The 23722-nt window shown below is 33.5% G+C and overlaps 1 protein-coding gene across 1 annotated transcript in view; it reads left to right on the plus strand.

The window, feature by feature from the left end:
- The first annotated feature begins 236 nt into the window (after window positions 1-236).
- LOC133181676 (uncharacterized) overlaps window positions 237-23722 on the plus strand; it is a 33778-nt gene continuing 10292 nt past the window's right edge. Inside the window, exons 1-15 of the mRNA XM_061316233.1 lie at window positions 237-411; window positions 1216-1311; window positions 1917-1998; window positions 2128-2257; window positions 2686-2857; window positions 3369-3476; window positions 3683-3767; window positions 3919-4092; window positions 4461-4563; window positions 5749-5945; window positions 9375-9486; window positions 17577-17688; window positions 19741-19895; window positions 20496-20924; window positions 23138-23602. Coding sequence (XP_061172217.1) covers window positions 308-411; window positions 1216-1311; window positions 1917-1998; window positions 2128-2257; window positions 2686-2857; window positions 3369-3476; window positions 3683-3767; window positions 3919-4092; window positions 4461-4563; window positions 5749-5945; window positions 9375-9486; window positions 17577-17688; window positions 19741-19895; window positions 20496-20924; window positions 23138-23602 — 2524 coding nt within the window. The 5' untranslated portion in view covers window positions 237-307. The remainder of the gene's footprint in view (window positions 412-1215; window positions 1312-1916; window positions 1999-2127; window positions 2258-2685; window positions 2858-3368; window positions 3477-3682; window positions 3768-3918; window positions 4093-4460; window positions 4564-5748; window positions 5946-9374; window positions 9487-17576; window positions 17689-19740; window positions 19896-20495; window positions 20925-23137; window positions 23603-23722) is intronic.

Consider the following 23722-nt stretch of genomic DNA (forward strand, 5'->3'; position numbering starts at 1 on the left):
GTTTATGAGATGACATTTTTAAAATCTTTGGAAAAGTCTGAAGCTGAGGCAAAATTCTGCAGTGTTATATTATTGTTCTTTATGTCTGCATCTGATTCAAAGAAAGATTGTTGCTTTTCAGACTGAGAGACACATAGTTAAAAAGGAAACAAAATGTTAGAAGTCCAACATGTCCAAGGACACCTTTTCTTCCAGACTGTTTAACCAGTTCATCAGCCTCACAAAAGACTGCTGTCAAGTGTTTATGATAACAGCTTATATTGTGCAGCAAAAGTTGTCTGTAAGCTTTTCAACAAAAAAGTAAAAGATGGAAGAAAGTCATGATGTACAAGAACTATTCTTTACCAACCTACAGCTTCTGGGGTTCAATGTGGAGAGAAAAGAGGCTGAAGTCAGAATACCTTTCAATAAGTAAGTGTTAACAAAATGTACATACAGGGATATAAAACTGGAAAGTAAAGCAGTTAAAGCAGATAATTCTGATGAATGTGCTGTAATCAGTCAGTCAGGCATGGTCCATTTCATTATTAAGAAAATACAGGTCCATCAGGTGTATGGAAGTCTGATGAAAAATGCACAGGTCTGGGCTGCCTACTTTTTCTAGGCCAGTTGAAATCTTCACTTTGTAGTACAAGTGAAATTTGTGTGAACCTTGATTCTAGAGGTTAGCTTACAGCATGTATACATTACAATGAGTACATACATGTACCTGTGAAAAAAAATCTAAAAAAAATTTCTTCTCAAGAAATACACAGTGTTAGTTGTCAAGGTGTTATGGATATACCGGTACATGTATTTGCAATAGACATGTTTTCCTTCAAGTGACTACCAAATATGTTTAAAAATTTGCCTTTTATTCCTAATTATAAAGTCTTCCGATGAACTGAATTTCAAATATAAATACTGATGAAAAAAAATGTCAGTTCAATATTTTAAAAATTTTGACATCTTGAAATGTTTGTTATGAAAAATGTAAATATTGTTATTTTAACCTCTATGGAACACACAATAGGTTATATCCATAAATTGTTGAGTTCCTTATGACTGTAAAATTTTGCAAGGAATTGTTCAGAATTTTGTGGGAGATTCCAAAAAACTTGGTCATGTTTTACTGTACAGGATCTGTTTATTGCCAAATTTCAAAGATTATCTCATGATTTCCTGCATTGTAGTTTGTTGTTTAAAAACTCGGTCTTTATTCTCTTTTCTTTGTAGAAACATGTTTGATTTACCAAATCGCAGAGGGGCAGAGGAGGTGTTGTACTTCTTATTCAGTCGACTGAATCCTGTCATGTGTAAAGAAGAATTTAGGTATTATTGATCTTCAGGCAAAGAAAAGTTCAAATTTTATCTCATTTCCAAACAATCTTGTTGAATAATAGCAAATGAAATATTTTTCTGGAATGATGGTTCCCTTATAAATGAATTTTAACACTGAAAAACTGAATGTATACACTGTGCATTAGGCCAAATAAAAAAATATGTGTGGTGCCGGTTACCTGACCGTCCCTATTTTATACCCCCGACCCTAAACTTTTTTTCGGCAATTTTCATATTTTTTCAAGAATTTTCCCCGATTTCCATCATGGGCTTCAGTATTAGTTTTAGTTTCAGCAATTGTGGCCTCCTTGCAAAACATCATTTTAACAAGCAAGTTTTTAATAGTGTTAAATCCAAAGCAATCTAGCATGAAGGTGTCCCCTACTAATGTTGACTAGTATATTATCACGCCACACTTAAATGGCACTTGCAAATCAGTGATAGGTATTATTTAGAAAAATTAAGAAAATCATTTTGTAAAAAAAAAAAAAATCCCTACCTACCTACCCTAATTTTTTTTGGAGATGTAACCGGAACCACACATATTTTTTGGTTTGGCCTTATTACATTCAATGAGATAAAGTCTTTTATGACAGAGGCTGTTGGCCAATAACAGATAAACAACAAGAGCAGATGTTTAGAAGAGGCTGTAACAACTGGTTGAGCAACATTAACAAAGTACAGCAACATAAATCTGTTTTAAGTGATATCTTTATCTCTTGACTTGTAATTTTGATATATATATCCTGTTATTTTGTTTTTTGATGATAAGAGTGTTATTGATGATTTTTGGTCTTTGTTCTATAGGAGGAGCCAGAGGCCATGTTACCTAGGATTTCTCCCTCCTTGTTTCTGACACCAGGTGGAGTTAAATTCTATCATCTCATCTATCGCTTCTCACGATATGTCATCGTACAGGTCAACGAAAAGGAGAATGGTAGGCCCTTTCACAGATTCAGTGTTATTGTGGTGAAAGAGATGACAGTTGGACTTTTAAACTTTTGCAATTTTGCTGTAAAATTAATCAACACTATGACTCTGTTATTACAGTTGAACTTCGGTATCTCGAACATGGATATCTCTAACACCATGGATATGTCAAAGTGATTTTAAAGTCCCAAGCACTAATTTCTTAAGTATTTTACCCTGGATATCTCGAATCCTTGGATATCTCAAAGTAATTTCTTGGTCCTGTGAAGTTCGAGATAACGAGGTTTGACTGTATTAAAATGAGTTGTTTAAGGATGTAGGTAGGGTGTCTAATATAGAATAACTCTGGTATGCAGTCATCAGCAATGGATATTTCTAAGAGTGCTAATTTTTAGTACATGTCATTCACTCTGATTATCTGTGTTTTTGTTGAAGGAGCAAAAGACAAGGAAAAACACAGGTATCCAACTCTAACCCAGAAGAACAAAGAGCTTGCAAACAATATGGCAGACACCTTGATTAGCTGCGTCATCAGGAAAAGGAACACTTTCCTAAACACAGCACAAGAAATAGTCTCCCTTAACAGACAATGGAAAGAGCAGTCCAAGTAAGATCTGTGATAGATTACAGGTAGACAGTGATGTAAGAAGGGAGAAGAAGAAGGACAGGGAGAATGGAATGATTACTTAATTGATTGGGATATTGAGATTACTTACTGTTATATTTTATGTGATGTAATGTAGGTCAAGTGATCGACTCACCCTTTATACATCAATTGTCTACTTTCATTCATACTTAGAGTATTTTGCAGTACTTGAATTGTAGTGTAGTTTACTTGTGGACAAAGTTTTATTGAAATCAGATCAAACTGTTTTAGAAGTAGCATTGTGAAAAAAATGAAAGAAATTTCTATTCTTAGAAACTATTGCAACACCACTTCTCAAATAAAAGACATTTACATTAAATTGATTTGAAGCAGAGATTCCCTTAACTCAAGGATCACAATGAATATGTTTTATTATAAATAAGTGGTGTGGATTTCACTTTGATTGTATTTAATTTGCTAAAAAAATGCTTTTTGAATTTTAATAAAACTTTTAATTTATTGTAAACTACAGTGACATGGTGAAGGAATATAGAAAGCTGAACAAAGAAATACGAGACACAGAATTAAAGATCCGAGACGAGATTCACAAGTCATCACAGATGAGTGCTGCTAGGGGTAGGTCAGTATCAAGGGTAAATTGACATGAGATTCAGAAATTGTTAGAGATGGCTGATGTAAGAGGCCAGACAGAAGAAAATCAAATGATGTCAGCTGATTGGACCAGTTCAGAGTTCTTAAGATACACTGTACATTAACTGTCTGTTAGTCTAGTCATATAATTTTTGAACTCTGCCAGTTTTGTTTAATCTGCTGATTATTTTGTAGCCCTCTTGCCAAGAAACAAAGATCAAAATCATATGAGCCAGACTTTGATCCCAAATCAACAAAGAGGTCACAGAAGGTCAATGAGGTAGGGGGAATAACTCTTATGTAGAACTCCTTTCAAAACCTATTGAATTAAGATTCAAGATTGAAACTTGATGATGAAGGGGCATGTTCTTATTCGTATACAGAAGAAGCCACAGTGCTTTTCTTTTTCCTGTCTTTCTTGTTTTGTGTAGGTGAGAGGACTGTGGAAACAGTTGGATGGATTTCTTGTCAGTGAGGCCTCGGAGAGGGAGGTGATAGAGTCAGTAGTGGACACCTCCCTAACTAAATACAGGATAGACTCTGCCAACATCTCCATCAAAGTCCCAGATCTATTGCTTCGAGAGTGTGAGAAGGAAATTAGGCGGGTTAGAATCTGAATTGTTTGATATGCTACTCTTGTACATGTATACTAGGATTATTTATCAGCCTGTTACTCCATATTATGATGGAGGACGTCCTACAAGTCTGTATGGCTGGTTCATTTCTTTATTCATCTACTTGTTTGAGGTCATTTGGATGTTGTATACTGATTACAGATCTTGACCAAATATTCTCTTTCGGATATCAAAAATTTAAAGTATTAAATCAGATAAGATGTTTAAGTATTAAAGCTTATGTTTGAATAATTTTCCTGAAGGTACATGTATTACAGGTAAATGCGATTTACACTTTTGGTGGTAAAGCATTTTTTATCACAACACTTAGATAAGTTGGATATTTACATAAATTACAGAGACATGTAGACAACACCTTTCACCATGGGAAGTTAAACCTGATCAGTCTTCTACAACTGTGGAACCTCTGTCTACATTTGATACAAGACCGATTTCAAGACAGTAAGACAGTTTTGTTACTGTAGTGAATAACCTGTTATAAATAAATCCCCGTCTTTCTATTTATATCCACATATAAACAATCTACGTTACACCCAAAGTTTATTCCAAAATTCTGTATACTTCCCCGAGATATGCTGAAATCAATTTTCCAAAATTGACCAATATTTTTTTAAACTCAAAATTAGCTATATTCTATGATAAAATCATTTGTGTTCTTCTGTGTACAACCATATGGGTGGTTCCATTTAATAACAATATTTCAAAAATGGTTCCTTCAGCCTAGCAAATTGTTTAGTCACAGTTGTAATTGTTATTTTTTATCTTAAAAAACATATACATGTACGTATGAGTGTTTTTTCTTTGCTTTTATGTACTATATGTGTTATTCACAAAATGTTTTCACCATGGCAAGTGAAATCTGTTGATGGTGACCAGAAATTCTGAAATGGTGACCCAAAAATTTTTTGGTCGCTATTTAGCAACCTGATAGCGAGTATTACTTGGAGCACTGAAACAACATGGCTGTACAGCTGTTGAAGCAGACATTTTGTAATGTTTTTTTCTTGAAAGGAATTATTACAGACTTAACCGTACCAACTGGAGTAAAAAAAAATCAACTTTAAAATGTTAATAGATTGTGAAAATACTATGCAACTTTTCCCTGCAGTCCGAACACCTGTATACTTGTGAATGACTAGGGCCCAAGCTAATTTCAAGTTAAAAAAAAAGTCAATTTTGGAAATGATTTCAGCATTTCTCTGGAATTATACAGAATTTTGAAATGAACTTTGGTAGTAACGTAGATTGTTTTTTATGTGAATAGATATGAATAGAAAGCAAAATTTTAGATCATTTGATTTAAAAGTATTTCATTGGCAAAACTGGGTACCTCATGTAAGGAGTTCCTTATTTTTATATTTATTTTAAAGTCATCTAAAGGCCGTTGATTTATATTAATTGAAAAAATGTCAAAGGGAGATGAATCAAAACCTTTCCTCTCTAGAAATTTCAGTGTATTGATGATTGATGAAAGTTTCAGTTATTAATGATTGTAAAAAAAATTTCATTGCAAATAATTGATGAAACAAATTAGTCCATTCACATAAGAGGCTGTTAGTTCTTTTCAAGCAATGTCATCTGATATAAATATTTCAGCACATGAACTGCTTTCATTTATTTTGTAAGCTGGTGTACCAGATTTCACCACAGACATTGAAAATATAACCACACTGGCCCACAAAAATCACAGCTTACTTGTGGCTAGTCAAGATCTACAGAGGGAGATTGAGGGGGTTTTACCAGAACTGAAGCGGTCAGTGGACCAGCTGCGGTCAGAGGTTGAACAGGGACTGACCACGACCCCCACACAACTCAGGACTTCAGTATGTTATTAGAAAGTAATTACCATGCTGTATGACATACAGTATATATGGATAGAATTTCTCATGTTGTAATTCACTAAAGTGCAAATTGTTTTCTCTTGTTCTAGTAATTTTTGTTCGAAATACATGTATGATAACTAACTAACTAACAAAATTCAGAAAAAAGAAATTCCCTGGGATTTTATGCACTTGTATATAAATTGTAATAAATTTTGTTTGACTCTTTCCTCATATCAGTGTACTTTTACTTTAATATGCTTTAATACATGTCCACACTAAAACTGAGACAAAATAATATTTAAAAAAATGGGTTCTCAGCCATCACTATCTCTAATGTGTCAGAATTGTCCAATTTAAAAACATGCCTCCACAGGTATGAAGATGAGAATGTGGAAACACTTCCAACTTTTCGTACAACCATAAAACCAACTTCCCCACTCCGTTTATCCCTACTGTGGTTAGCTGGAGCATATTTAATATTGGAGAAGTCCTTTCATTGAATACCTGTAACAATGGCATTTTCCATGCTTTTTTTTTTTTTTTTAACATGTATGTTAAAAAGTACAAAATGCTGCCTGCCTGATATGATTTACTCAAAAGTGGAGTCGAGAACCAATTTTTTTAATGGTTTAATTGTGACTAGATACATGTACTTTCACCATTTATATTGCATGCTTTGTTCTTCACCACTTTTCTCAAATCTGACAATACTTGTAGAGTCAAAGCTAGAAGGAAAGTCAAGTGACAAAAATCCATTTATTATTACAGCTCTGCCAGTGCAGTGTAGTAGCCAATATGTCTGTCTACCTAAATCTATACACATTTACACTGTGTTGAAAATTGAGTACCCTTCAACCGGTATACCTTTATATTTTCATAGCCAGAAAATTATTGGAAAAGGTTACATAGATTTTGGCATCGAAAAATCAAAGACAAGGTCAAAAGATTCAAGATTATTAATAAAAACATTCTTTTTTACTATCTTTACAAATTACATGTATGTTGTACATGTAATATTAAAACATGATAGAGTTAAAATAGGACAGATATGTTATCAATTCATTTTCAGATTCAAGTTTTGAGAATAAATTTTATAGAAATATATGTCGAATATGTAGTATTTTACATTTATCATCATGATTTTTAAGAAAAAAAAAATTCTTGGGCACTACCACATTAGGTCAATACGTTTGATTTCCATTAGTGAACTCTTCAAAATTAGAAGCGCGTTTGGTCGTCTGACTGGGACAGCATGGCGTTGCGGATAATACAAAACATGTCAACCTCAATCCAATTTTAAATGTTAAATGTATTTGTCATTCCAATTAAAGAATAGACGAACTAAAAGACATATGTAAGAGAGCGAGAACCCTAAATTTATCATCCATTAATAAAAAATACGACATTTCTGAGGCATGTGTATTATATTTAAACGTACCATACGATAAATAGATACATACGATCAACAACAGATATAAATTGATATCGTTGTCATTTCTACTCTTAATGTATATAAAGTCCACAACAATAAAATTTTTCATCTGCATTTTGTTAGGATTTGTTCATCGACATTCAACATATTGTTTACATGTTTATGTTACGTTTGTCCCAGAAATCCCGCAAGATTTGTACATTTTCCCACTTTTTCACAAAAGAGCGCACTAAGAAGTTTAACTCTTCAATAGTGGAAATAGAACGTATTTTATAAAACTTTCTATTTTTAATTTTTCATTGAAGAAGAGAAAAATGAGTCATTCTCCTTTTCACAGCCACATATTTAATAATTTTTTTTTAATGAAAATGTTTGAATAACATTATTTAAGTTTTTTTTTATATCAAGTAATGTAAGCGTTTAAAAAAAGTAAGATTCAGTTTGTATCAACATTTGATGACAAGAAAAAGGAGAATCTCTTGATTCCAAAAAAAGTCTTTATTTTGAAATTTTTGGCACAAGAAACTATTTTGCCTTATGATTATTATGGGCATGACAATCATTTGCCTTTGCATTATGTATGGAGGAATGCTCACATTATGTTATAGATCCTCTACTGTGCATACCATATATACTCGCCTATAAGTCGGTTTTACGGGAGTTAAATTTTGGTCCAAAACTTTGGGTCCGACTTGCATGTATAGGCAAGTCATAAAAAGACTGGTATTTTTCTGGACAACAAAAGGTAGTATTTTATAAACAATCCCGCCGATTATCGTTAAACAACGTCTTTATATATTAAATCATTTATGTATTCTAAGATTATTCATAAAGTACAATATTTATAAATTTTAATAATTTAATTTTGTTTGTATTCTAGCCTCTGATTAGTTAATATCCAAAAAGGAACACAAATTATTTCTGTATAACCTGGTTTGGTATGGGGACACACCCCCCTGACAACCAGCTGAATCGTCTGTATCCATGCAATCCTCTCATTTCCAGTCCTCGGGATTCATGGAAAATTCCAGATTTAATAAATGTACCTTTAACTTCAAACAGTAACTTGGATCTTACCAAATGTAAACAAAACAACATGGCTGCTAGGACTATGTATCAGTTTTTACCTCCCCTCGCTTCCCATCACTTCCGTTACTAGGGTTGTATTATTGAGCGGCAAATTTGAACTAATAAAAAGCAACGAAATTTTACACCCACAGTTGTTTAATGATTTTAGAATTAAATTATAAGGAATGACTCTAATTCTTGGCCAAATTATTCGAGTATAACCTGGTTTGGGTCAGTTTACGCTGTTTTATAATCCGCTTCGCGGATTATAAAGCGTAAACTGACCCAAACCAGGTTATACTCGAATAATTTGGCCAAGAATTAGAGTCATTCCTAAAATAGTTTTATTTTTATCTCAAGTGTGCGTTACTTTATTTTTTAATGATTTAAAATTAACTAATGACGTCATTTTTTATAAATATTTATTGAAACCAGGTTAAAACATCAGAGCATTAATTTGAAATTGAGAACCAATTCTTGCAAAAAGTTGTACCGACTTATAAGCGGGTCAATGGCAAATCCCTCCAAAATAACTGCAAAAAATACAACCGACTTATAGGCGGACTGACTTATATGCGAGTATATACGGTACTTTAAATATAGGAGCTTGTCTTAGAAACATTTATGAAATGCATGAACTCTTTCTTGGTAGAGTGGTGTGATTATTTCTTTGATTTTTTTTGTGTAAATCTATCTTATATATGCTTATTTTAAAGTGTGTACATGTATATCAAGACATTGGTCTAATTAACTGGTTTATAATATTTATTTAAATTTTTTAGACTATTTTAAAATTGAACAACACATTAACTTAGCACATAGCTCAGTGCAAAAAATTTAATTTGAATGTCAAATCAGTTGGTTATTGTTTCCTGACTCGTAGATAAAGTATTTTTTGTGATTTTCGACACTGGAGAGTTTTCTTGTAGGCAGTAGGACTAGGACTAATGGAGCCGACTCCTGAGGTATCATTTTCACCTGCCTCAAGTGTACAGGGGAGGCAACCAACAGAAACCTCTGTAACACTCACGCCACATGAAAGTAAGTACAGAAAGGACTTAGAAACCAAAATAAAAACCCTTATTGTGTCACAATTAATCATAACTACTCAGCCATTTCTGTAACAGCATCAGAAAGGGATGAGTGTGATCCGATTGGCCTCACAATGTTATCTCAATTTTACCTGCCCCTGAGTGCAGAAGAGTTGTTGTAAAAAGTAAATACTCAAAATTATGGGTATGTTAGAGTGTCTTTTATGTTTAGCTCTCCTAACCCTAAGGTTCAAGTGAGCTTTTCTGATCGAAATTTGTCCAATGTCTGTTGTCTTGGTAAACTTTTCACATTTTCATCTATAGCTACTCCTCTAGAACCACTGGGCAAATTTCAACCAAACTTGGCACAAAGTATCCTTGCAGTGCTCCAAGTTGCGACTAAAATGGTTGCATTTGCCACCAAAAAAGTTAATTTTGCAAGGAGTAATAAAAACTAACTCGTATTTTTTTGACTGAGAAAAATTTGGGCTGGCAATTGTCCATTTTTGATTTGGATCAAGATTACTTTTTCCAAGATTCTCTACCAAGAAAATGTTTGAAGACATTGCTAAAACTTTTGTAAAGTGTGGCAGATACTGAGATTATGTAATGTTGTGACAGCATGCTGTATAGAACAGCTGCTAAATATTTAAGAATTTTTAAAACCCAACCTTGTTAATGGAGCATTTGGTCAATATTGCTTACGGGTGAATTAAAAAAAAATGACCACCAAACCGAATTTTTTTGGCAAAATTCAACTACTTCTAACATATTTTTCACTTATATCATCATATTGCAAATGCATTCTAGTTTAAAATCCTGAAGTGGCAATAGAATAGACAATTGGATTAAAAAGTTTCAGAATTTTTATTAGTAAAATTTCTTTTGAAAAAAGAAAATATCATTACACCTCAAAAGACTTTCTAAAATACATAATCACAAGAAATTATAGTCTTTTATGCTTCAAAATGGTAAAAGGGGTATAAATGATTGAATCTAGACCTTGAATGAGTATCTTCTCTTATACATGTGACAAAGAATTGGCATTTTGATTGTTATTTTACATTATTTTTTCAATTCTGGTTTGAAAAGTTTTAATATGAAAAAAATATGAAGCAATAAAATTCCCCAAAATTCACTTTTTTGTCCGTTCAAGTCAATTCTTTAAATCTAAGCCAAAAAAGAATTGTTATATATGAGTTCTCTTATGAAAAATACTAGATTTTGAAGTGACCTTATGTTACATTATTGTGTTGCACTCCTGACATCGATATGTATTTTATTTAACATTGTTTTAAAAATTATAACACACAATAACCCATTCTTACTTTGTAAATCAATTTGTCGTGTTGATATTTTTCATCGTTGACAGCAGGTTTTTCATATTTTGAAGACCTTAAAACATGATTATTTGCAAAGTGTAATACATATATATTGTATTTAAAATATACGTGAAATGATGAAAACTATTCCCTGAATTGACTGTAAAATTTCTGTAATTTGTTGATAGACATAGTGTTTTGAACATCAAATAGTATCAAGCATTTTTTTTCAACTTAATTTTTAGTAAAGATAGTTAAAAAGCATCGGTAGTTATGAAGCGGTTTTGTTGCACTCCTGACTGCGGTAAAGTTTAAAATTAAAACCATAGAACACAAAAATTCATAAAGTGTTGCCAACATCAAGTGGTAATGAAATTGTGCAATACTTATAGTCCAATACTTCATAATTAAAACAGATGAAAGTATTTAAAATTCGCATTTTATCTGGAATTATACCCTATTTTATGCCAAAAAACTAGCTTAAATGTATATTTAGAAGATAAAATATATCTTAAAGCATATTTTCCTTTAGAAGACAAACACAGAAACCCACCAGAAAAATTCTACTCATCATTTTTTCTTTATTTTTATTCTTATTGGATGATTTATAATTCTAACATATTTGTTGCACTCCTGACCAAAAGCACTGGGGCCTTTAAAGTAGAACTGTGAAGTGAAAATTACATAAGAAATTGTTCTGTTGTTTCAGTGAAGTTGAGGAGGAATTGCTCGAATTTTATGACAATGTTTTAGTGTGTTTCTTTTTAACATTCATTAAAAAAATCACAAAAAAGATAAAAACACATCTGAATCGATAAAAATTGAAAAAGGAAGGATTTTAATAATAAAACTGTCAATAATTTGGCATTAAATTATACAAAAAGATCATTATTAATTAATGAATACTTCTAAGCATGAATAGAAGTCTTTTCGTCACACAACTTGAATCTTTAAAAAAATGTGTTGCACTCCTGACCATAGAAATGTGGATCTGAAGCACAGACAGATCCTGTAATTGATAAATCTATTTGGTAAAAATGTTCTTTGTGTCTTTATTTACCAAAATAAAAATCAGAAAATCATATAATGATAATAGTTTTTTCATGCTTGGGAGCAAAACATCAAATGTTGCACTCCTGACATTTTTGGGTATGCACATAAACTTGACTCTCATTAATGCTGCTTGTGATTTATATAACATTTTTAAGTTTTAAAATGTATATCAGTTATTATTTTACACTTCCAAAATTCTTTTTCTATCAGAATTTTACAATTGATGTTTTTTTGGCAACACTACTTTTTAGCTCACCTCGACGAAGTCGAGATGAGCTTATGCTATACCCCCGGCGTTGGCGTCGGCGTCGGCGTTAGCGTCAGCGTCCCGGTTAAAGCTTTAGGAGCAAGTCCCATTCCCAAGTTACTATAAGCCCTACCTGGACCAAACTTGCATGGATGATGCATCTAGAATGGACACTGCCACACTTGCTTCAGATGCTGGATCTGACCTAGATTTTCCAGATGAGTGACCAGGTTAAAGTTTTTGGAGCAAGTCCATTCCCAAGGAACTATACGCCCCACCTGAACCAAACTTGTATGGATGATGCATCTAGGGATGGACACTACCACACTTGCTTCGGATGCTGGATCTGACCTAGATTTTCCAGATGAGTGACCAGGTTAAAGTTTTTGGAGCAGATCCATTCCCAAGTAACTATATGCCCTACCCGGACCAAACTTGCATGGATGATGCATCTAGGGATGGACACTACCACACTTGCTTCGGATGCTGAATCTAATCTAGATTTTCCAGATGAGTGACCAGGTTAAAGTTTTTGGAGCAGGTCCATTCCCAAGTAACTATACGCCCTACCTGAACCAAACGTGCATGGATGATGCATATAGGGATGGACACTACCACACTTGCTTCGGATGCTGGATCTGACCTAGATTTTTCCAGATGAGTGACCAGGTTAAAGTTTTTTGAGCAGATCCATTCCCAAGTAACTATAAGCCCTACCTGGACCAAACTTGCATGGATGATGCATCTAGGGATGGACACTACCACACTTGCTTCAGATGCTGAATCTAACCTAGATTTTCCAGATGAGTGACCAGGTTAAAGGTTTTGGAGCAGGTCCATTCCCAAGTAACTATACGCCCTACCTGAACCAAACTTGCATGGATGATGCATCTAGGGATGAACACTACACACTTGCTTCGGATGCTGAATCTGACCTAGATTTTCCAGATGAGTGACCAGGTTAAAGTTTTTGGAGCAGATCCATTCCCAAGTAACTATATGCCCTACCTGGACCAAACTTGCATGGATGATGCATATAGGGATGGACACTACCACACTTGCTTCGGATGCTGAATCTAATCTAGATTTTCCAGATGAGTGACCAGGTTAAAGTTTTTGGAGCAGATCCATTCCCAAGTAACTATACGCCCTACCTGAACCAAACGTGCATGGATGATGCATATAGGGATGGACACTACCACACTTGCTTCGGATGCTGGATCTGACCTAGATTTTTCCAGATGAGTGACCAGGTTAAAGTTTTTGGAGCAGATCCATTCCCAAGTAACTATAAGCCCTACCTGGACCAAACTTGCATGGATGATGCATCTAGGGATGGACACTACCACACTTGCTTCAGATGCTGAATCTAACCTAGATTTTCCAGATGAGTGACCAGGTTAAAGGTTTTGGAGCAGGTCCATTCCCAAGTAACTATACGCCCTACCTGAACCAAACTTGCATGGATGATGCATCTAGGGATGGACACTACCACACTTGCTTCGGATGCTGAATCTGACCTAGATTTTCCAGATGAGTGACCAGGTTAAAGTTTTTGGAGCAGATCCTTTCCCAAGTAACTATAAGCCCTACCTGAACCAAACTTGCATGGATGATGCATATAGGGATGGACACTACCACACTTGCTTCGAAAGCTGGATCTGACCTAGATTTTCCAGATGAGTGACCAGGTTAAAGTTTTTGGAGCAGGTCCATTCCCAAGTAACTATAAGCCCTACCTGGACCAAACTTGCATGGATGATGCATCTAGGGATGAACACTACACACTTGCTTCGGATGCTGAATCTGACCTAGATTTTCCAGATGAGTGACCAGGTTAAAGTTTTTTGAGCAGATCTATTTCCAAGTAATTATAAGTCCTTCTTAAACCAAAATTGTATAGATATTGATCTTGGGATGTACACTAACTAGAAAAAATATGATGTGAGATTTGCCTTACTTATAGATAACCTTCGTCGAGGTGAGCTTCGTAATCTTTGATTACCTATGTTTTTCTGTTGCACTCCTGACATGGTATAACATTTTTTTAAACATCAGCCATGACCACAACCTGATTAAACAAAAGTTATGACAGTCCACATTTAAAGCTCAATACTTTGAATATTATCAGGAAAGTCTTTATTTTTAACATGAAGCATTATTTTGTATTTCACAGATCTCCAAAAAATATTGAAATTTCAAAATGTCACAAAAAGGTGTTGCACTCCTGACAATTTTAGCATCATTTTTGGGCATAACTTTTTTGTTAATTGAGATATCAACGAGATATTTGGCAGGTATTTAGACACTATCTAAAGACATATGCTGAAACATAGAAATCTATTTTCATTGCCTGTATTTTTAGTGTGGGTTGATAAATATGCGTTTGTCATTTTTTTTTAATTCGCCCTTACGTATCATCATGTTTTGGCAATATTAACTGCAGTGTTTAATAGGTTAGCTACATAGTATTAAAGTAAACAGCTGACAAAGTCCTATCTCAGAGTTTCCACATGATACACATATCTGTCAAACTTGTAGCAATTCCATTGGATTTAACTTTAATTCTAGGATAAAATCACTCGTGTTCTGTGTACAACTTTGTAATAACAATATTTCCTAAGTGGTTCCTTCAGCCTAGCAAATTGTTTAGTCACAGTAATAAGTAATCTTTGATATAAAAAAGACATTATACATGTACATATTTATGAGTGTTTGTTCTTTGCTATTATAATATACTAAATGTGATATTCACAAAATGTTTTCACCTTGGCGAGTGAAAATTCTTTTGATGGCAGCCAGAAATTCTGAAATGGCAACAAAAAAAATATTTGGGTCGCCATTTAGCTGATAGAAAGTTTGACTTGGAGACTGCCTTGGGTGAATGGGATTCAAGTTAGTTCAGATGAAAAGCCACTCCCTCCTCCTAGGGGAGATAATTAAGGAAGAGTGAAAATTTGGTGGTATCTTTTAAAAATCTTCTTTTCAAGAACCACTGAGCCAAAAAAAATGAAACTTATGTGAAACCTTCTTTACATGTACATGTAGTGTAGATTTAAATTTGTTCAAACATGACCCTCGGGGGGTAAGGTGGGGCTACAATGGGGGATCAAAGTTTGACATCTTCTCAAGAACAGCAAAGCCATGTTTAGTCATATTTATATGGAAGCATCCTCAGGTAGAGTAGATTCAAGTTTATTCAAATCATGATCCCCGGGGGTATGATGGGGCCACAATGGGGGATCAGAGTTTTACATAAGAATTCAGGTAACTCTCGATACATCGAAGTCTGTGGGACCGAGGGAAAACTTAAAGAGATCAAGAGTTTGGAAGTTTCTGGGTTGGTTGACAGGTTTTAAAAATAGTCTTACTGGATGTAATGATATTCATTTATTTTCATTTATTTCAAGTGCTAATCTTATGTACATATTTTATTAAAACAACAATACTTCTTTGCATTTTATTTTGAATATTTTTTAAACTGAATAAAGCAAAAATTTTATATCATCATAATATTTATTATACCCCACACAACAAGTTGCGTGAGGTATAATGTTTTTGACCCGTCCGTCAGTCAGTCTGTCAGTCCTGTTTTTTTGTCAGCGCAACTCCTCATAAACCGCTGCACAGAATTTCGTCAAACTTTGCAGATATTTAGGACACAGTGTGTAGATATGCTTATTACCAGGAAATTCCAATTCCTTTATTTTTTCTGGGAATTTCAGCACTTTTCAACTTAGATTTTTGGCCATATCTTGAATATAGAGATGAACAGTCTGTCAGCGGAACTCCTCTTAAAACGCTGCACAGAATTTGATCAAACTTTGCAGATATTTAGGACACAATGTGTAGATGTGCATATTACCAGGAAATTCTGATTCCTTTATTTTTTCTGGGAATTTCGGCACTTTTCAATTTAGATTTTTGGCCATATCTTGAATATAGAGATGAACAGTTTGTCAGCGCAACTCCTCTTAAACCGCCGCACAGAATTTCGTCAAACTTTGCAGATATTTAGGACACAGTCATGAGTGTGTAGATGTGCATATTACCAGGAAATTCCGATTCCATTATTTTTGCCTTAAGAGTTTTGCCTATTATTGAAGAAACTTTCCAGCTAGGTAATAAGGAAATCCACTGGCATCAGCTTTTGTAATGAAATTTTATGCGAAATATTTTATGACCTAAGAAGACCCCTATTGATTTTGAGATCAAAATATTAATGATCGAACACACACACAATCTTGGATAGTTCTCACCCCCCCCCCCCCCCCCCCCCCACACACACACACACACCCCACCCCCCAAATTGGTGCTTTGCCTTAAAAAATTTCATAAGTACAGTATATAAACAAATTCATATGACTATATCATAATTTTGTTTCCATCAATTATTTAAATGTGTAAATTGTCATGTGTTGGACATGGACTTACACTCATTAACAAATCGAAATCACTGAGAAATTTAAATAACAGTTTGTCAGCATAACTCCTGCACTGAATTTCCTGGAACTTTGTAGGTATTTCAGACATAATGTATAGATTTGTAAATTACCAAGAAATTTTGATTCCATTATTTATATAGAAACTTCAGCCCAATTAAATTTGTAACGTACTAAGATTTGAATGTCCTTATATGCAAGAAGATTTGATGTGATGATTTTTTGCAAGTAATGCCCCTTTTTGAATTATACTGTGTATTTAAAATGCACTGTGCCATTCATTACATGTTGCATTGTCGAGTTTTGCGGGAGCGTGTGGGTATGTGAGCTTGCTCACTTTTTCTTTCATTTATTCTATGTAAGGCAAACATCAAACTATGCATTTGCTACATGAAAACGACCTTTCATAGTGTTGTGGCATAGACTTTTTAAACATGTTTTATAATACCAAAAATCGAACACAGTCCTGTAAGTATTTGTTCAGCAATAGTCGTCATATTGATATCGTGCTGTTATACATTGTTTCTTTATTTTTATTGTTCATATAATATGACTAAAAATTAGTGTCTCGCTTCATAATCAATTTCCACTTTTCAATCTAGCAGGCAGATTATTTGCATGATTATGATGATCCATTAAAGTTCTCTACAACAATTGTATCAGTCATGATCCTTAAATCCAACCCATGGACAGGGCCAGACTGGTCACAACACTGAAATCTTAACTCCAGGACATCTAGTATTCAGAGGGTTGTCCTTATTATAATGAATCAACAAAATGGCGAAATTCCTGACCCCTGGGTCCATTGTTCAGGTCCTTTGATGAGACTACACATGTATGGTTTTATACAAAAATTTATCCCTTTGAAAATCTTCTTTACTCCTGAACATTTAGAATTCGAAGTGTTGTCATCCTTACAATTTGCAACAAGCCCTTTACAGAAATTATGAAATTTATGTCCTCTAGGATGGAAATAAATGTGTCATATATTGGAAATGTATATTTTTCAAAGTCTCTTTTACTACTGATATTTCAGATGCAACCCCTGAAGCAGTAGCCAGAATCTCTGAGGACATTTCTGTTAGAGTGAATCGAATCAAACTGTTTACTGATAGCCCCAGGATTTCTCAGTCTGAAAAGCCTGCTAGGTAAGTCTTATCTAACAGAGAACACAATGAATGAAACCAAATTAACATTTATTAAAATATATGGGTAGTGATTTATATTGCCTTATTAGGGTTATTTTTGCAATGATCCAATTTTCTCTTTCTTTGCAAGCATTTTTAGATCGCAAGAAATGAAACTCTCATAAATTTCTTAGTGATTGTGTGCCATATAGACTGCATAGATAACTATAAAACCATTAGGACATTGGCAAAAATAGGATTACACCAATAAAAAATAACTGTGTTTTTACTTATTTTTTGCAAAAATTGTGATTCACATGAAAAAAAATCTTTATATGGTAGATTTAAAATTAAAAAAATAAATTAAGACCACTGTACATGTAGTGATTACTTATTAACTGAATTCAGAATTTTAGGGCATGAGAAAATTGTACCTTAGTGTTAGTAGGGTAGAGTCATAGTTGACCACAGGTCAAACACTCTCACTGTCTCATATACCTCTTGATAAACATTAAATGGTAGGCAATTCTTTGTTATCTGTCTTCCTTTTTATCCATCTGATTATTTGGAGTTACCTTTTCTAACTCAAACTCTTCTTTCCAATAGTTCTAGATGCTTGGAAATTTGAATATGTGGTCTTTTTATCACTATAATTTCTATCGTAAATGAATTATCAGAGTTGTTTCAAAGCCTCAACCATTTACCTAATAAGGTAATTGATACTTTAAAAGACAGATTTATATCAATCAATACCGGTTTTTCTAAAACCTGTTTTTATATGGTAAAAGATATGCGTAATTGGCACAAAAATCAACCAAAGGTACTTGAGAACACCTAAAATGATTGCTTCATTTAGTGTGCAACTCCAGAAACAGCTATAAAAATACAACAAAACATGAGAAAATAAAAGTTTTAAATGTTGAGAAAAATTTTTTGGATATTATTCAATGATTCAGACTGCAATTAACTTACATTACATTTACTTTCAAAGGAAAGTGCATGAATATCAAATTTTGAATTTCATGTCATTTTTTTTTGGCATTGAAATATAAAATCTATTCTTAAAACTTTTTACTAAAATCTATATTAGATCTTAAAATATGCAATATATGCTATAAACTGTAAAATAAATCTCAATAGTAAATAGTTTACATAGAGTACAAATTACTTCTACATTACATTGTACAGTTCTAATCAGATAAAGGTTAGGCCTATAATTAAAAACCTAAACCCTGTCAGAATACATAACCAAGGGGGAATATGATAAGATGTGGCCATTTTCCATGACAGAGAGAAGACATACAAAGAATCAACAATGTTGCTGTTAATTTAATACAAAAATGTTCATTGAAAGCCTCCATCCTTCCCAATCCCATCCCCCACCCTCCAATATAATAGGATTTTGGAGTTTGGACAATGTACTATTTATTTTTCTTTTTCTGCATGTCAAAAAATTTTTTGTCCCCTTTCAAAAACAGTGTTACATGCCTGTTCCAGGAAAATGATGTGAATGGCCAAAGGACCTGTTGAGATCAAAAAGAAAATCTATACCACAACAGAGGATTAATATTGTAATTAAATGTGAAAACATAAAGTTAGAAAGTGTTGAACTCATTTGTATGGCCTTCCTTATGATATTAGAATTTTCTGAATAAATAGATATTACGCATTTTATTACCCTCTTTGCAATATTGTAGGTAGTTTTATGCTTTTGGAACCAAAAATATCATTATGTTCACATTTGTTATATGGTGAAATGGTTTAGATTGGAAGGGGGAAAAAAATGTACCATAGTCTTGGGGGTATTGACAAAGAACAGAAATTTGATGTTGAACAGATTTCAATTGCTCATTCAGTTTGCAAAGTTGACAACACAGTAAAATAAGGCTTCAGGTGTCTGTGGATTCTTGTTAGGCATAAAACATTGAGTGGTCAACATTGTCAGTGAATGTAAATAGACGTTTGACTATTTTGTGCAGTGTCAAAATATCAATTAACTGAGATAAGTACATGTTCAATGATTCCAAGCTATCTCGTTAAACTAATCTGAATTTTGTTTCACTACTACTCCAGCTCTACGAAGGTTCCTAGAAAACTTGCCATGACCCAAAAAAGTAGCACTACACGACATTTGGACAGAACAAAACCCAGAGTGGTGGATGTCAGGGGTCAGTTACAGTCCACTCCTACCAAAGCCAGGAGGGATCAGCCAGTTAATGCTCATATAGGTAATATTATGTTACAAGCATATTGTACAAGTATTACTTGAAATTGCATTTGGGTCCATGGTTTTGTATGGACTGTGAAAAATTTAGGTATCTTTAATGTTATGGATTCTATGCTGGCCTTAAATCTAACATGGCATGTACATGATGGTGCACCTACATGGTGTAACAAGGAGCATATCTTTTTGTATTAAAATAAATGAAGAAATAATTCACATTGATTTCATTATGGTACGTGAAAATTTTGTTAATTTTTTCTAAAACTTATAGTACTTCTTGAGCATTATACAGGTGTATTATCTGTTCACTTAAAACCCCATCTTGATTCGTATAAAGAAAAATGTAAATAAGGAAAGCTCTAAGCTTGAATCATGGACAAGTCATATCTAGGACAAAAAAAATCTCTCAGGGATATTAAAATCTGTACAATCTCTCTACCTCTGATTTGATTGTTGAAATTTATCTGCTTGTTAATTAAGTTAAAGATATAGCACAAGTAAAATGTGTTCTCTCCGACTCTCTCTTATCTAATTCTGGTCCACACACTTCACACATTTTGCTGTAACATATAATTGAATTTGTTGGTTTTTTTTTTATTTTTAGGCTTAAAAGCATTGGATTTGAAACAGGATCTGTCACTGAATGACAGTGATAAGCTGTCTGCTGACTTGTCAACTTTAGTGCAGAAAGAACAGTCAACTTTAAAATTAAATGTTTCAACATCAAGAAATACAAGTACAAAATCAATACCCAGGGAAAATAATTCTCTGAATAATTTTAATAATAATGAGCCATTCTGTGATAAAACCCCAACAAATAACTATATACTTGATGTTAAAGTGGAACAAGGTGGCAGTATGCACAGGGACATGAATAAGTCAGAAACAGATGTCTTAGTGGATGAAATATTTGGGGAAACTCCAAAAGGTTCCCCATTCAGTATCCAGAAGTCTCCATCAGATTGCCTGGTTGAGGAAGTCCTTTCCTCAGGTGTACTTAACTCTCCCTTTGTTGACCAATCACAGGATACAGGTAAGTTACTGAATTATGTGCAACTTTTTATTCATAACCCAACCACACCACACAGGTAGGTTACTGAAAAATACCTTCTGTACTCTACTGTCCGTTTTTAACTCAGCCACACCACACAGGTGAGCTACTGAAATATAAATACCTGTACTCTACTCTCCATTTATAACTCAACCACACAGGTGAGATACTGAAATATGAACCCTTTTAAAGGTAGTTATTTAATTTGTAAAGTGATGAGGGGAGAGAGTGCAGGAGCCCCCCCCCCCCCTTTTCCTGGAAATAATTTCACAATATATGAAATATTTTAAAACTTAACAACACCATTCAGTTAAATTACTAAATTATTAATGAAAATGCTTATCTCTCCATTTAAAAGTAATCAACACTATACAGAATTCCAAAATATTGACACCTTTCTTAACCCTCCGTTTGTACATGTTGTATATCATATAAGTGTACATGGTACAGAAATGTTACTGAAATATGGATTCTATTGCCCTGTTCACATGGAGAGTTTAATTTGAATTAAACGTAAGTTACTGCAAATTAAATTTGAACAGCGTTCAATTTGTTTTAGACTTGTGTATATGAAAAATATGTTTTAATATTCTCTCAATTAATTTTATGTTTAGATTCAGAGATGTTTGAAATTTTTCAACAGAGTGAATTTAGACACATTTAAGAGATGAAATAAAAAAGTATGCCAGTGACTTATGGAATGGTTGGGTGTTCATGCAGAAATCACAATTGGGGAGGGGTGTTGGGAACTGACTATTTTCCAGATTGTTCTCATCTCATTGGGGCAAATTATATAGACTGAATTTGAAAATCTTATAATAGCGTTATTATTCTCACATGCCATAGAGTTTATCAGTGTACCACATACGATATTGAGTTCATGACTATTGATTTTCTCTCAGTGTTACAGATAGTTTCCCTATATCCCTTAATTTGATCATGGTGACAACGTATATACTTTTCGGTGAACACTTATTGCTTATTACAATCCTGTTGTGTTTCAAGGCCAAGGGACCATGAATTTGTACTGTGCTTGTAGGTTACTTATTAATCTGAAACACAACATTCATGAACTCAGTTTTAAATTTTTTTTTAATCCATTAAGTTTATTTTACTTTTCATCTTTTTTCCTTAACAGATTGATAAGTTTCATAGAAAAATTTTAAATAACAAGTCCAATACATTGATAACATAAATATGATTAATTGTGCCTTTAAATTATTCATGTGAATTAATAAAACATACCGTTATAAATTTATGCAGAAAATAAACAATAAAGATTTGTTACTTGTCCTATATAAAAGTTGACTTTAAAGCACTATATACAGCTGTTCTGTCACTGTGTTCCATCACAGTTACTTGTTTGTTTTGTAAAAACACAGGGAGGGAGATATGTTATCAGTACATGTATTTATTTTTTTTTTGGTTTACTTTAACTAAACTAGAAAATTATGTCCATTAAAATATTTTTTTTTTATGAGTCATGATGATACAAGTCTATTGTTTTAGTCATTTGCTTAACCTATTTTTTTTAATCTCTAGTTGACAGAAATCGCCATTAAAATAAATTTTGAATAGGGTTAATGTTGTTATGTTAATTTTTTAAAATGCATTACTTCCAAGAGTTAAGAGAAAAAACTGAACCATCTGGAAGACATCAAAATTCTTTTGACATGCATTATATTGGATCTTGATTAAGCAACAGCATTTGTAAACAGTGCATCTGTATACAGCTCAGTGTGTGTTTTGAAGTGAGCTATAAATAGAAACCACAGCTAGCCTTGATTAGCATTTAGGGTGAAATAAATGACAGTAGGAAGCTCTATCTGACAGGTGTAATTGTTATGTTGTTGTGATGGGAAAAGTCTAGAAATCAGTGGCAAATACAGCATATAAATATTAGCTGGATGTATGGATTTATAAGGATACTTGGGATATAGTTTAATCAATGTCAGATCAGTAGACCAAAACAAAAAGGTGAGATGTCAACTGATATTATTGTCTACAATATATATTTCCTTTGTCAAATGGTTTGCCATTCATGTTTAAGACGAGATATTTGACATTAATTTGTAAAAATACATACTCTTTCACCAATTTTCTGAACTGTGGAAAATTCTTCAGCATATCCAACCCTGCATAAATCACTTGTAGCAGTACATTTAATCTTTATTGCAATAAATTTGTGTTTTCAGATAGGAATCATTTCAATGAAGGTGAATTGAAAAGTGATATTGGAGAAAATAAACAGAAGGTTCACATTGAGAAATCAATGGAGGAATTAGAGAGAGGTCTGAGTGAAATCAACTGTAGTGGTGACTTCACAAGGACAGACAAGTCAGCCCCTTATCTACAGCGACCCCATTCACCAGTAGCTGAATTCTTAGATCACTTGGAGTTTGAACCTACTGAAAAAAGTCAAGGGATTTTAGAAAAACAAGTAGATGCATTATCTGATCTTGAGAGTTCAAGGTCATCCCAAGGACTAGAGGCATCAGACAAAGAAAATGTTCCGGGCCCAGGCCTGCTAGCCTCCATCGATTCATTACCAGAACACCAGAACTCAGCAGTACCATCTTTTGATGAAGAGGTCGATATAGACCTGAGACAAGAAGGAATATCTGTACATATTACCCCCTCAGCAGGAATCCCCATTATCAGTAAGTACCCTGTGTATTTTTCTGTTATCGGTATATACATGTATACTGGAGGCCCTTTACTTTGTCTATGATGTTTTAATGGGACTGTGCCATCATAAGATTAAGTGTAGTATACTTGAT

Source organism: Saccostrea echinata, unplaced genomic scaffold, assembly GCF_033153115.1.
Source record: "Saccostrea echinata isolate AGI-Se365-2 ecotype Australia unplaced genomic scaffold, CSIRO_AGI_Sech_v1 ptg000009l, whole genome shotgun sequence".
Taxonomy (NCBI): Eukaryota; Metazoa; Mollusca; class Bivalvia; order Ostreida; family Ostreidae; genus Saccostrea; species Saccostrea echinata.